Source organism: Megalops cyprinoides, chromosome 23 (assembly GCF_013368585.1).
Source record: "Megalops cyprinoides isolate fMegCyp1 chromosome 23, fMegCyp1.pri, whole genome shotgun sequence".
Lineage (NCBI taxonomy): Eukaryota > Metazoa > Chordata > Actinopteri > Elopiformes > Megalopidae > Megalops > Megalops cyprinoides.
Window position 1 is genome coordinate 5,787,288 of NC_050605.1, and position 15,768 is coordinate 5,803,055.

Sequence of the window (15,768 nt, forward strand, 5' to 3'; positions counted from 1 at the left end):
CTATTAAGATGGCTTACTGAAGACATGGGCCATACACAGCACATCCTGTAATGTTACAGACCATCACGCAACTTCTCAGGAAATAAAGGGCACAGGATTTTTTTGTCAACAAAACCCCAGGGAAAGTCCTAATTGTGCAAAGGACAAAATGCTGCTAATGTATGTGTATTGTAAGTACAACGGCTGATTCCGTTTTCACTTCAAAATGAAATGTAACTGTAATGAAATGAATTGTAGGTTTTTACATTTCTAATATGTACTTGTAGCTTTCTGTATTCTGTTAATGTAAATTGGTGTCTAATTCAGTTTAGGATTGTGAATTACCAATAAACATTGTTCTTAGTGTGTGCCAGCTATGTCTAATCAAATGCATCCCCTGGGTTCATTTTTAAATACCTCATAACCTCTTATCTGCCATTATGAGATAACACCATGCTTTTCACCTACACATTTGTTTCACCCAGAGCAGTCAGGTTTTCAAACCAATAAAAACAATACTATCAGCCATTGCTTTACAACTTCTGTGTTTTAATTATTTTTGCCTTACAAGTCATGTCAATCAAGTGACTTAAAAAAAAAACTAAATGTTGCAAAGTGTATAGGTCTGATCAGTTTACAAATTTAAATTTAGGCGTGGACATAATTTTACTTTTCAGTTTCTCTTTTGTTCTACTCTTCAATACTCTTCAACAGCAGTGCTTAAACAAAAGCTTTGACTGTAAATTTCACTTATGCTGGGAGCTGTATCATTTAGTCCACCCACTAAACACTTAAAACAAAGGCAGTGACTGCAGTTATACCATGTGCATTAACATGAAGAAAACCCTCAGTGCAAAAGTATACCTTACCCTCATACAGTATACTGTAGCTTTTAAAGAGAACACGTTGAAATGCCATTTGGGCTTGGCTGTGAATAGGATTCAAACCAAACATTACAGAGTTTTGGGGTTGGTTACATGTCTCATACACACTCTGTCACACACTCACACATTTTCGTTGGCTGTGCACATCACCATGCAGCAGAGACAGGCCCCTCCCAGGTGGAACTATAAATATGACATATGACATATACATATACATGAGAAGATGAATGGTTGGTTTTGGTAAAGATCGTTGCTTCGTAACAAGCTGAGCTCAATACGGCTTGCAGGGATAAGAGGGGTCTCAAGGGTGCATCACCTGGTGTTTGTAATATTGCTGTTTGTTTGTCTTTCAGGACTGAAACACCATTGTCAGTCATCCACTGTACCACATTCACAACCAAGGCCCACGCAAGTAGGGTTGCACTGCGCCACCAGATTTCAATGATAATAAAAAAACAACTTAAAACTGAACATGGAGTCCCTCTGCAAGGATAACATGACCCCAGCTGTGTGGAGGCCCAGACAGAGCTGGCCCAGTACAAGCAGAGGAGTCAGTGAGGCTGGGTGAATTCCATTGCCAAGGGTTAAGGGTCAGCCTTGTGCCTTTTTTGGTTTATATTGTTTGTCTGTTTTCTTTTTTCTACCATTTACTTCACACCACATACATGCTAGGCCAGGGCGTATATCTCTCTTAGCTTTATATAGGTTAGGACAGTTTTCAAGCCGGGAAGGTATTAGTCTGCGAAGGGGTTTACTGTAGTATGTAAGATACCTCATAAATGTGTATTGCTTCTTTTCATAATATGCAAGTCCATGCAATCTTTCTTTACAAAATCCAGTGATATAGCCAGTATCTTGTCAAAGACTATCCAGCAGCCAACAGACATGATTCTTGCCATAAGAAAAACATTCAGCATAAATGTTAGATGATGTTATAAATGTCCATTGTTGATGTTGTAATTTTTTTTAAAAATCAAAAGGTCTTAACATGTCCTCTGTATCTCTTCATGATTTTCTTCACTGAGCAGAAAATCAAGTCATTCAACTTCCTTTAAGCCCATTCCCACTTCCTGTGGCCCAGGTAACACGATGCCACCTTTGAGCACCTCACATCTGGCAGGTAGGCAGGGTCAGGATGATAGATGGGATAGCTGATCCTGGATCAAAGCCCAGGTGGGGGGTACTAAATGAACAGAGGTTGAAGCCACTACTGAAGATCACTTTTGGGAGAAACAATGAGGAAACAGCAGGATTTCTGGGAAACTCGGTTTTCTGTCTTATGTGAAAAACAGCAGGGTCAGACCTCGGCCTCCTGTGGTCACTGGATTCTCATGTCCTCCATTCTGAGAGAATGTAACTGGAACAGGGCCTCAGGGTTGGGAGAAATACCCCCGCACAATGCTTGCTCTTAACTGGACAGCCCACGCATGGCCTGTGGATGAGATAGAGGAAGTGTGTTCGTTAAGAGAACAGGTTTGTTCAGAGAAGCAGACAGGAAGTGGGACAGGTCAACATGCCCACTGATAAACATACATGGTGCATTCCATTACTTTAGAAATGCAACCTTGTGACTCTTAATCAATTCCTCTACAAAGTGTATGAAAGAGGCAAGAAGGAGGTACCGAATGCAGTGAGGGAAATGGAGTGTCCTTGTTCAACATCATCAATCCAGTATGATGTTTAGCAGGACAGCAAGTAGTGAAACATAATCCAACTCAAATTTCTCTACAAGCAAATTTGCATAATAACAAAAGGTGAGCCTTTCACAGTGCCTTGCACTTGCGAAAAATATTTATCCTCAAAGTCAAGGTATTTTTGCATACGAACATCTGTTGCTAGTTCAGAAATTGAGAAAGGGGTCAACATATACATATAAAATCAGATCTAGGGGAAACGAGAATGGAATATTTATGGATACACAGGGACGTGTGTGTGTGTGTGTGTGTGTGTGTGTCTGAGAGAGAGAGAGCATACGTGTACATTTGTTTGTCAACACAAAATAGTTCAGCAACACCTGCTGTAACACTATTGAAGTTTGAAGTTATCATGGTAAACACTGGACCAAAATGTTAAAGACTCCAGGTGCAATTTTTAAAAAAAATGACTTTTATATTCCCCAAATTCCCTATAACCAATCAAGACATATTGACCCATGGAACAATTTTGCAGTCTGGCATGCACTCTGATTCCATACATAGTGTCCGTGATGCTAATAGGCAACAGGTGAGTTCCCAATGGCAATATGTTGTCAGCCTGATAACTAAAAGAGCAATGGTGGTGCAAATCAAGAGGGGAGCATGGAGGTGTCTACCTCATGCTCATTGTCATAGGCCTCAATCAGGTCCTCTTCCTCTGTGAAAGGCAGTGGCTCCTTACTCTCCTGCATCACAGTGATCTACATCGAGAGGGATAAAAAGAGAAGTGTCATTTGTAACACTGAACTCACCTCTAAAATCACAGTCTACACTGTGGTGAAGACTTGGGGGACATGGGGGAGGGAAGATAAGATTACATAGAACTTCATTGTTATGGGTCATAATATAGTTAGGATGATGTATGTATAGTGTGTGTATGTATATGTATAATGTAGTTACATTACAGTATCTACTGTCCAATAAAATATTGGGCTTTGACTGGCAAAAAAACGCATATATAAATAATTGAGGAACACATATTGTGTCATCATAAGTGATTTCAATTCTTTAGCCATTTCCTTTTGGCCACGCTTCCACAGATCCATTCCATTTCAAAGTTCCAATTTTGGGATGTAAAATATTATGCACAAAAAAAGTGTGTTTGAATGTGGTTTTTCCCAGATTCAAGGTAAATCTGGTAAATTTTTCAGATATACAGTAATGGTTTTTTCCTTAGATTAATACATATTTTAGCATGTTATAGTTACATTAAATATGTCTATTGATACCTACGTTCAAATTTAACTTAAATCTCAAAGGATTCAATAACTTTTTAAATATAAAACATAATTCTTATACCTGCGCTTCAACAAAAGATAATTAGCAGAAAATAGCTGTTTAACTAGCAGTTAAATTACAAGTTTGAAAACATAATAATTAAGATATAGCCTAAATCTTAAATATGGTTTTGCTAAATAAATACAGTGTAATCAGTGTACAGTGTAATCATAAATAGCAATATTCTTTGCTATTTAAACCAGATTTTAATACGACGCAATGGCGCCACCACATGGAATAACTAAGAACAGTATTTTGTATGTCGGTAATTGTAAGCGTTTGATATTTTTGAGAGCCTTAGGGTGATGGGGTCAAATGAAAGAGAAATAAGACTGAAGTGACACAAGACCATGAAGGGCCCTGTCAATCAGCTGTGATCCAAATAAGAAAAACCCATGTCCACAAAAAGTCGATATCAAAGCTGTGTTTCTAATATTTCAAAAACATCTTACTTTACTGCTAAATGAAAAATAATAACTTGCATCACATCAATGCTGCTGGCTCTTCCTACCCCGTTGTCATTGTCGTGCTGCAGACTCCTGGTAAATGTCTCCAGTCTGATGAACAGGACGGCGTCATGGACAGAGAGGAAGAGGAGGTCCTTTGTCACCACCTCATCAAAGAAGGCCAAGGCCTCCAGGCTCCTGACGATCTCGTCTGCAACACAACTCCTCTCAGCACGCCATGAATTAAGATGCAACACTCCTACAGTCCGTCAGAGTTTTTTCTTCTCATGTGTCCATGAATGCGGAACAAGGAGCAACATGTATGCTTAGCTCAGCTGCCTAGGAAAATACAGCAAGCTAATATCCTCAGCTAAGGTGTTCTAATTCACTTTACATCACTGGTGACCATCTTCAAGATATGTTGACCACTTAGTCATGACAGTAAACAATACCCTAAGATCTAACTAATCTAACTAGCTACACAGTTAGAGCAGAATTGAGGTAAGGTAATGCTGAAATACATTATTTTTTTCTCAGTTTAAACGTGAAAGAGATACTTATAATATTGTAGGAAAGTGTTTTTTGAGCCGTTTTCCCACAACCGTATGGAAGTCAGTGTACTTAGTTTACATTCCAGCCCAAGTGAGGTTATAATGTTATATATTATTACATGTTATATATTTCGTTGTAGGGCAATTGGGAATATTAAATGGGGTAGGCAACCCTGGCACAGGAGCGTCAAAGATGTTTCTGCCTCTTGCTCTATCTGAGCTCTTAATTACACTATTGGATCAGTTGTTATGCTAAATGAATGCACAGGTGATTTAGTCTGAGTGGTGAAATGTTGAGATGCCTCATGCACACAGTCGCCTGCATTGATTCAGCAGAACAGTCAATTCAATCATATAACTGAGAGCTCAGCGGAGACAAACACCAGAAAGTCTCTGGGCTACTCCTTGAACAGGGTTTCCTAAGCCTAACATACAAAGGTAGGTCACGGAGCGACTCAGGGTCAGTGTGGCCGTATTGCACGCTCTGTCTTTGTGATGTGGCCATGACGGCCCACAGCGTTATCTGATAACTAAGATAAGATCAGCCTGAACTATGCAACGACCTACAAAACACCAGACAATAGACAGAAGGAGCTAAATGTGCTGCATCTATCAGCTGGCTGACTTGGGTTGAGTTTGCACAGCTGTGCAGAAACCCATGGCCTGTGGTGAGGTGAGCCCTGAACTGGTGGTTGTGGGAACCGCTGACCAATTTTTGGGGCGTGCCACTGTACCGTCACAGCCTGCGATGTAGACGTTCACCCCAACCCTGAGGAATTCCTTAATGACCTGCGGAGGAGATTAGAGCTTATTTGTTACTCTGTACTGAACCACACTGAAAACAATGCGGAACATGTGGCAGACAGCGTGCCAATAAGCGTGCCAATATAAAACCCAGTCCTTTGAGGGGTAATGTTTCCCATAACAATGTAGACCTGCTGACGCAAGTATAAGATGCAACACAGTTTTAAGGACGAAGGAATCCCTGATTAACTTTTATATTATCTGTTGTGTTTAACTGTGCATTATCTGTTGTGTACAGCCAAATAAACAAACTGAATCTACGATTACATTACATATAACAAAAACTTGCAGAGTTCCACATTACACACATCTACACATTACTAAATTATAGTAATGAGTAACTGCACTGTAAATTTGAGTGTTGTCATGTGTATTGCTGTGTAATAACTGTAAATCCAATAATAATAAATACCATCTTAAGGGACTTGACAGCCACCACATCCAGGAAGGAGACGGCAGAGAAGTCCAGAACCAGGCTGTGGATGTGGACCTTGGGCACTGCCAGCTTCCCTGGCAGTTCTGAGGCCCAGTCCACCTGGACGTCCGCCTCCGCCCGGCCCAAAGTCCTCTCGTCCTCAAAACCCTGATTATCCAGGCCCTGTGAGACCGTCGCTATGGTCCCATTCTGAGAAAGAGGCAGGAGGAGAGGAGGAAGGTCAGGATGAAAGGAAAACATCAGAAGGTTAGAAGAAAAGGAGGACAAAGGAACAAGAGAAAGAAGAGGACCCTCTTTAGCCATGGCCTTACCCCCCCTGCCTGAAAGTTCTGCCATTTAATTAACATAAAGAAATATTGCTAAAAATGCTAATACTACTACCACTACTACTACTACCACTACTGTTGACAATAATAATAATGGATTACATTTATATAGTACCACTCAAGGTTCTCAAAGCACTTTACATTGAAGGAAGGGACTCACCACTAATATGCAGCACCCACCTTAGTTAATGGGTCTGTAGGAAATGCAACCATGAGGGAAAAAAATTCATTTACAAGAGTGCCCTCAGTGAAACCACAGACTGACTGTGCCTCAATAGCTGTTACACAAGTGCTCTTAGTGAGACCACAGGCTCTCACTAAAGCGCTGATGCCTTTGTAGAAGTGTTCTTAATGAAATCACAGGCACTGACTTAAGCCCTGATGCTTTTACAGAAGTGCCCTTAGTGGAGTAACAGGGTTACGATACCTCTATTGCCCTCAGTTTTCCTTTCTTAATGAGCTTGTGGATCTTCCTGAGTGCCTGGCTCCGCTTCCTGAACACTCGAACGGGATCAAACCCCACCTGTGGGAACAGGAGCTGTCACAGAAGCATGTCACACGTTTAATAAACATCACAGAGGCAACCCTAATCAACTTACCACAGCTTTCAGCTGATCTTTGAAGTAATCGATGTTGGCAAAGTAGATGGGCGAGCTGCATTTGAAAATCTTGACGCCAGGCACCTCAGCTACCTGAAAAGCCATTGCCCAAGAATGTGTTTGTTATCAATGACTGCATTATTCACTGGTCAAGACATTCCTTCACATACTGACTGCTTTCAGGGTAATGCTATAATTATAGTTTAGCTGGGAACACACATCTTACGTTCTTGTAGTCCTTCATATTCCTGTAGATATCGGTGCCAGGAATGTTTCCCAGAGCAGAGCATGCTGGGCTACAAGGAAGAGTAAGGAGATGATTTCTGAGGATCAGACATACATTTTAATCAAATCACCTTAAAAATATTATACACAATCAACACCACCACTAAGTACAGTATCAATACCTTTTACCAATAAACACCTTTTAAAGGATACAGGAATAACTCTAATTATAGGTACAACTACAAAGGAAATATATTGATTTAAACAGACTTAAGATTATTACATTTTCTTGACATTACTATTATTCTGAGTCACCAAAATGTCACAACACATTGGTATTTAAACATTTCAGATGCTGAATTGCACAATTTTGATATGGACAGAAGGAAACAACCAAAAACATCCATTTTTAGGCAGTTTTATGTAATTGAATGACTGAGTAACTGACGAGGGAGTCCTCCAACATGACATCCATTATCTTGCATAATCTGCCATAAGAGAGTATTAGTAACCACGCATTCTTCTTTTGGATTACATTGCACTATTTCAGAAAAACAGCTGTTGCCAAAAGTCACGACACACTGATAAGACTGGATACACATCTGTCTTGCTCTTGTGCACATGAAAAAAATGAACAAGACTATTTTGAAAAAGTTATTTTTAAAGCAATACTTTTGTACTTTCAGGTGCGCACCTAAGCTATTTACATTTGTAAATTATTGTAACTGAACTGCTAACAAGCTTTAGTACTGCAGTTCATAATAGGAAGTTTTTCTGTGACTTACTACTGGGTCCTGATCACCACTGTTCCCATCTCAAATAGCAGGCCGACAAGCAGGCCCACGTCCAAACCCAGCACAATGGAAGCCAGGCAGGTAACGATCCAGATCAGCTGGAACACAGTGCATTACAAAGTAATCCATGTAGCGTGTTCACATTCAATTCAAATCAGGTTCTAGCATCCACACACAACCAAGATCAACTGCAACACAGTGTGTTTTAAATTAATCCATCATGTGTGGTCACATTCAATTCCATTGAATTATCGGTATCCGTACCCAGTCCAGTTCAACTGTAAAACAATACATTTCAATATAATCCCTTACACACATCCACAGTCAGCCACAATTAATTGTAATCTACAGCACTGTGAATTGTATTAGAGAATATTACAAATGTCTAGACCGAATATGTCATGTCAGTTTTGGCTTTGTCACACTGGTTCTCAGTTTTATAAAGGCTTTGGCTCAGTGAGGCTGGATTTGGCTCAGTAATACTCGCGTTTCCTTTGTCTTGCTGGTGCGTACGTCACTCACACAGTCGGCTCTGCTCTGCCTCCAGAGAGCGAGAACGGCCGCCACCTGCGCGAACATTCCTTTCAGGTTAGCGACGATGATGGCCGCCAGCACCGACTGCAGGGGCAATCAGAGCGCGGGGTCAGTTTAATGCCGCGGCCGTGATCCCTTTACACGCTCCGCTGCGCGCGTTCCCGCACCCACCTTCTGCAGGGGCTCCAGGAGGTGACCGAGGGCTGCTATCACGATCATCACCATCGCCGCCGAGACCGCCCCAGCCACCTGCCGCAAACACAGGCGGGGATCATGGAGGACGGAGGCTTTCATAGTGCTGTGTGTTGCTCTCATAATTGGAGGATAAAAGGTAAAATGAGAGGCTGGATCTCAGGCTAAAGGAATAATAACCATTGCACAGCATGTGACCCTTCCAATGATATCCAAGCACGGTCAGTGGTGCCTGATGCCTGTTAGGATTGGTCTGTGTCCAGGACAAGGGCATAGGTTTGCATATGGACAGTAGGGTGATATTGCCTATCATTACAGGCATAAGAGGTTGTGACAGTGATTTGATCAGGATGCAGCATACCTGACTCCTGCCCCCTGTGCTCTCCTGTACAGCGGTGCGTGACAGGGCGGTGCTCGCCGCGAAGCCAGAGAAGCAGCCTGTGAAGACGTTACTGACCCCGAAAGCCACCAGCTCCTGAAGCACAATGGGGTGACAGGATCAGTCCCGTAAAAACCACACCACAATTCTCACACATCGAACTTTTCAGATGATACAACCGTGTTCTCTCGGGTTTCTGTGAGCCGAAGTCCTAAATGATGAACCAGTGACGCTTTCGTACAAACCAAGCAAATTGAAACGAACCTAGGGTACAGTGTGGGACACTCCCATTTCTCTGTCATATATTGTTATATTTCTGGCTGGAAGCCCCTTTCCCCCCTCACCTGATTGCCGTCTATGGTGTAGTCGTATTTGGCAGCGTAGACTTTGGCCACAGAAACAGCTACAGCATACCCCACCACTGCTGTGGAGAAACTGGAGCCCAGCATCCTCCAGAACAAAGCTGCATCAGGGATCTGTGGTGGGGAAAACCTGGCCCAAGCACAAAAATGGTCAATGAGGCCCCTGGATGATGGCACACACTCTCACACAGAGCGAACCCAAAACACACAAACAGGAATAGGCCTGAACTTCTGACACGGTTTTGTCTTATTTTTTTTTCCACACACGGAGGTACTTTGTTAAAGTGTTAAATCCATATGCTATATCCTTAAGCTATATCCATGTAAGCAAACTGGCAAGTACCCATAAGTTTCAAACACTTCCAATTCCAATTATATAAATGTTTGTATAATTAAACTGTTAGCTGTCCTAGTCACAGTCAGTGCAATAAAATCATTAGATGATATTTCCCATCAAAATCAGTTCATATCAGTCCATTCTACCACACACATGATCAAAAGAAGATAATACGATTAAAATACCATTTTGTCTTGGAATTGTAAAAAGTTAGCATAATAAGTCCCACTTAATGATGATAATAACAGCTTGTCATTGTGGAACCTTGTGTTCACTGAGGACAGGAAACTGGGAGTAGTGTCACAGGAAGTGCTCTCACCCCCTGGGGATGCTTTTGACAATGCTGGCGCCATAGCGACAGTCCAGGTCCACTGCATAAGAAATACCTGCTCCAACCATGGTCTGAGGGAAAGAGAGAGTGAAGAAAGGGGCAGGTAGGGCACCCATATTTCAATGGCTATGACCTACCCTGACCTTGACCTTCATTCACCCTGATAAGAGGTGTAAGCTTGTGTCCTGTAGAATTTAAATATCCTCCACAAACCAGACCCTGGAAAATTACTGTTTTGTTGGTGTCAGATAAAAGGAAACAGAAATATCTCATATCTATTCCATCTTTCACAGGTCAGTTATGGCATGATATGAAACTATTGGCGTTGGTAGAATTTCACAAGAGCTGGAGATATCTGGAGATATTCCGCCTCAGCCTTCATGCTTCTCACCACTATCACTTCAATGGGGATGGGCATTGGAAGCTTGTGCTGGAACCTGGTGTTGATCTCCTTCACAGCCATGACAAAAATGATGGTCAACAGCCCTGCCACCAGGTCAGCCATGTTGGTTTGGTCAATGTGGTTAAACACATCGATGAGTACCTACACGGAGTGATGCCACATCAATGAGTAGCAGAAGAAATGACCAGCACATCAGCAGCAGAAGAACATCACACAGGTAATGACTGAAGAAGTAAAACATTATTGTGCATGGAAAGAACAGAAGAATGCAGTCAATCAGCAAATTCCAAACTGATGCCATAATGTCGACTAATTGAAAAAGTGCCAACTGCCAGAGGTTCCCATCATTGATAGAAGATCTCATCATGATTGCTTTGTAGTTTCGTCAGACACCTACATACGCAATGGAGAAGAACCCATTGTGGTTGTTGGTTGGTACGGAGAGGATGATCCTGATCTGGGAGATGAGGACGTGGAAGGCAGCTGCGGTGGTGAACCCTCCTACCAGTGGATCGGAGAGGTATCGGACCAGGAACCCCACCTGCAGCAGGCCCATCGCCACCTGAAACGGTACCCATCAACCTGGAGATATGAACCTGGTCACATTCAGTATGCCTATGGTTTCATAGAGAGACAGTGCAAGGCTAGTGGTCATTTCTCATACATTTATAATGCAACGTTATTTTTTGCATCTTCTGGTCTTGCAGTCCACATATTTGGTTGTTGTCTGTTCTTGTCCATGTAATCTAAAAGGTTACTTTAAGTCTCAAGTTCTGCAAAAGGGAACTCAGGAAATTATTTTTCAATATGCTGATAAAACTGATTTGCCCATGTGGAGGGGGCTATACCTGAAACAGTCCTATGAGCACAGTCATGGTGCTGGCCACTGTGATCCTCTGAGCATCCTGGGCCTCCAAGTCCACACCAGTTTCATTTGCACTGCTGCCATTCAGGGGAAGCAGGAAGCTGTCATCAGGAGTAAGGGTCAAGACCACTGAGCCAATCATCAGGCAGGTGACGGGGAATGGACCTACAGGGTAAGGAGGCAGGGAGAGCATGGAGGGTGGGGTCAGAGTGTTGGAGGTGGGGTCAGCTGTCAGCAAATCATTATTCTTTCAGCATTACTATGGCATAACATCAGAACAGTAATCTCTCTGCCTCTGTGTCTTCATTATACTCATCAACATTCACTAGGAGTGAAATTAACCTGCTTCAATTAGCCAATTCATAGTTTTTGAATAGAAAAATAACAGTAACTGACTTACCAACAGAGATGTGCCTTGAGGTGCCCAGGAAGAAGTAGGTGAGGATGGGGAAGAAGGCGGAGTAAAGTCCATACACTGGAGGAACTGACACCAGCAGTGCATAGGCCAGGCCTGTGGAGATAGAGTCATGCACAGGGATGGAGTCAGAGCCTCTGAGATTATAGTCAGAGGACTCACAGGATGTAATTCTGTATCTTTCATTTGCCTCACACCATCAGAGAGGAAGAGGATTTTCTCCCATTGGCTGTGGTTAAGTATGCCATCACACCATCTATACCAATCAGTGCCGCAGGCAGAGATCACCTGACCCTAATCAGTATATTTCTGATTGGAGCAAGGCCCAAGGGAATAAACCAGGATATTTGAAGCTCTTGTTGTAAACTGAGGGTATGTGCTCGACTCTTATACAAACAGTGAAGTCTTTTGTCTTCCACTCAGCTTCTATGCTAATGATGCAAGTATCCTAAACTTTGGGCACAAGCGTCCAGGTTGTACAATTATAATGCCAGTTTGAGTGAGCAAGCACCCCCTGGTGTTGGTTTGCTAGAGCTTACCAGAGATGGGGTCAATTCCTTGTCATTTCAGTCAATTTAGAAATTGAGATTCAGTTCATTGAAAAATAGCAAACGAGGGCCAGTTTTCAATTCATTAATTAAATTTCAGTTCATTCCCTTAATTGACTGAACTGAAATGGAATTGACCCCAGCTCTGCTGCTCACAGACCACATAGTCATCACCCCTGATCATGCACATGCTGTAACATTGATGAGGTCATCAATGAATGCTGATGCTGCCACTGCAAATTTCATCAGATTGCCTAATTCAGGCGAGCGCTGTGACTGGAATGCACAACAGCATACCACTCACCCTGCAGACAGCACACCAGCCCGGTGCTGACTCCCGAGATGACATCACTGAGCAGACTGTCCCTGATTGGGTATTTGGAGAGCCAGTCCAGGACAGGGATCACGCCCTTCAACACCTGCAGAGCCTTCCTGCTGGAGCATCTGCAGGTACATGAACACACACTCATGTCACAGGCCAGGTAAACACACACAGAAACACACACACCGACTGTATAAGTAAATATACAAAAATACACACAAACATACACAGACATCACTGTTTAAGTAAAAACACACAGACCACACAGTACATGTTAACACACACACACACTCATACATACTGTACAGGTAAATACACGCAAACACCCAGACACGTCACTGTATAACTAAATCAGTACAAATAAGCGCACTTGCGCTGCTTAAATAAATACACACATATCACTGCACAGGTGAATACTCACTCACACTGCACAGGTAAACCACACACACTTCACTGCACAGATAAATGCTCACTTTCATCACTAAACAGGTAAATAAACATAAACCTCACTGTACAAATACTTCACTTTACAAACAAACACCTGCACCTCATTGTACTGGTAAATAAGAACACCTCACTGTTCATATAAACATGGAACAGTATCACTGACATTGCTTAGAAATAGAAGATTTTCACTGAAAATTTTATATTTTTGTGAAATAAAAATTATTTGAAAGTTATCTCTTTTTAATGTAATTTATCTGTTTGCAAGACTGACACCCATCTATCCAGGAGAATAATACCCTTTTCCTGCTGGAGCTGTGTGAAGTTTTCAGTTCATTCTTATTTCTCTCGCACAGTCATCGTACGGGTTAAAATGTTGCATAATATGAAAACAATATTCCAAGAACATTTTGTGCCAGCAGGGAGTTCGCAACACGTCACTCTGAGTCTCAAAAGAAATATTGTGAGTATGTTATAGCTGCAGTTGTGAGAATGTTATGTGTTTTCGTAGTTTCATAAGAAATGTCAGGATGTTACACAGCAGCCAAACAAGCGTTGTGAAAACACTGCACAGAGGCGGTGTATTGACTCACCCGCAGTACCTACTCAGCCTCTCTCTCAGAGTTCTGCTGTCTCGGGCTCGTCGCTTGTTGTCCTCCTCGAAGGCGGGGTTGGAGTAGATGGGCCGGGACACACAGTAAATGTTTTCAGGGAGATGTGGGTCCATCCTGGCCTTTCGTCTGACACAGACTGCTGTAAATAACTCATAGACCGCACTGCCAGGGGTCTTTCCCTGTGGGTGTGCAGGGAGGGACACCTGATTTTAGGGAGGATCTACCCCCTGATGAAGACCCTGCCCCCCTCTCCCCTCCCACCCCCCTACCCCTCGTCCCAGTGTCAATGAAGGGCATGAAGGAGACAGGATGTGGGTGTGTCCAGGAACGGACAAGCGGTGATTCCGGCCGGCGGAATTCCGAGAGGACATGAAGTCTCTGAGGGATACTGAGGGATGACCCCTCTGTGACCTTTCAGAGGGAAGTGGCTGTGCCACAAGGCGAATGACAATGCAGTGACACTACATATCATCTGCCATGACACTGACAAAGGTAACAATCCGTTACATACAACAAACCACAGCTAGGGCCATGTTTAAAGCAATCAAGAGAGAGTTACTTTGATCATAAAGTTGGTATGTTAATGTTAAGTTATATTTGATATTTTAATATCTGTCTTTCACAAAATGAAAATGACGGTGGTTTCTCAGTCTTTTCTGCAAATTAAAATCAGTGATAGCATTAACCTAACACATTTACTTGCATTATGCAACGTGTATTAAGTCATATTGCGATATTGCTGATTAGATAATTAAACATACTATTAGCTTAGTACAGTAATGCATAACATGTTCTGGCACAAAAATGTACAAATCTATACAGAGGGCCACATTTCCCAACTAAACTTTTCCCCATAAACTTTTGTATCATATAGCGTGCCACCAGCCCTGCTATCTGTGTAGCAGAGCAATGAGAGCTATCACCATAAATAATATGAAGAAAAATTACATTATCAGTGAGCCATTCAGAAACACTAACCAGAATGTTTGCATTGCTTATAGGTGCTTATTAACATTAATTCACATGATGCCACATCGCATAAATTAATGTTCCTCATTCAATATAGTGTCTGCTACCATAAGCCTTCATAGAAAACCCAGCACTGGAACCAGAGAGCTAGAACATCCTTGATATTGTTACAGTGTGAGGAATTACACAATAAAATGCTTAGCATTAGTTGCTCTTTGCCATCACAGAATTTTACCACAGTTTGTTTCTTCAAAATACTAGCATTTTCTTTGTATTTTGTCCCTATGTCAAGTTTCAGGCTTCAATTAGATGAGTTGCATCTGTGGTTTGGTAAACCTTATTGAATGAGGGGTTTGTATGTAGAGGAAAAAAAGAGCTGTGGTATAAGAGAATTTATTGAATGAGGGGGTTTGTGTCTAAGACAGCACATCTCTGCCTCAGGCTCTTTCCCTCATTATGTTTGTTCCGAAAGCACTGGGTCAGAACCGGGGCCGGCGAGCGATGACACAATCGAACCCATTGTTTTGAGGTACCACTGCACAGTGCTTTTAGAAGGTGCAACGTCAAACCAGCATAATCTCTTCTTATTGCCTGTTTAATTGCTTCATGCTGAAAAAAGGTGTTTTTCTCTTTCACAATTTCACTGTGATTTTTAAAAGGTGTTTTTCATCTGAAGCACAAATTTTCTTTCAGAGGAACTCCGTCCAGTTAAATAACTAATCAATATCTATTGACCTGCTATGACTTCAGAAAAAAATGGTGAGGAAAGCAATGCTTACCTGAAGTGCAGGTGAAAACACATGGAGACAGACTTACCTGCAGCAAAGATGAAAATGCTTGGAGCCAAACTTACCTGAATTGCAGGTGAATATGATGGGTGAGGAGTTTGTTGCAGAGGATCTCTCTTCCTCGCAGGCGCAGAGTAAGTGAGAGGAACTGAGGGGGTGGAAGTTTCCTCCCCGTCTTACAGACACACACACACACACACACACCGTGTCCCCTTGGCAGGGTGGTCACAGGTGGAGAGGCACACCTCT

General features: G+C 42.3%; 1 protein-coding gene across 1 annotated transcript; it reads right to left on the reverse strand.

The window, feature by feature from the left end:
• Window positions 1–1,081: 1,081 nt before the first annotated feature.
• Window positions 1,082–13,948, reverse strand: slc26a4 (solute carrier family 26 member 4). The gene is made up of 20 exons (XM_036517707.1): window positions 13,742–13,948; window positions 12,687–12,826; window positions 11,820–11,930; window positions 11,403–11,584; window positions 10,952–11,116; window positions 10,543–10,695; window positions 10,140–10,222; window positions 9,466–9,613; window positions 9,104–9,217; window positions 8,722–8,799; window positions 8,539–8,634; window positions 8,008–8,114; window positions 7,224–7,293; window positions 6,998–7,090; window positions 6,826–6,921; window positions 6,049–6,261; window positions 5,567–5,621; window positions 4,347–4,492; window positions 3,175–3,258; window positions 1,082–2,295 (listed from the first exon to the last, which is right to left on the reverse strand). The coding sequence occupies exons 1-20, from the start codon at window positions 13,873–13,875 to the stop codon at window positions 2,272–2,274; spliced, it is 2,292 nt and encodes a 763-aa protein (XP_036373600.1). The 5' UTR covers window positions 13,876–13,948; the 3' UTR covers window positions 1,082–2,271.
• Window positions 13,949–15,768: the final 1,820 nt, after the last annotated feature.

Excerpts from the sequence above, each read along its gene's own strand:
- slc26a4 (XM_036517707.1), bottom strand. The coding sequence starts at position 13,875 with ATGGACCCACATCTCCCTGAAAACATTTACTGTGTGTCCCGGCCCATC. Across the intron at positions 11,117-11,402 it reads TGCTCATAGGACTGTTTCAG|GTGGCGATGGGCCTGCTGCA; the intron begins GTATAGCCCCCT and ends GTACCGTTTCAG. Across the intron at positions 8,115-8,538 it reads GGCAGAGCAGAGCCGACTGT|CTGATCTGGATCGTTACCTG; the intron begins GTGAGTGACGTA and ends ACTGTGTTCCAG.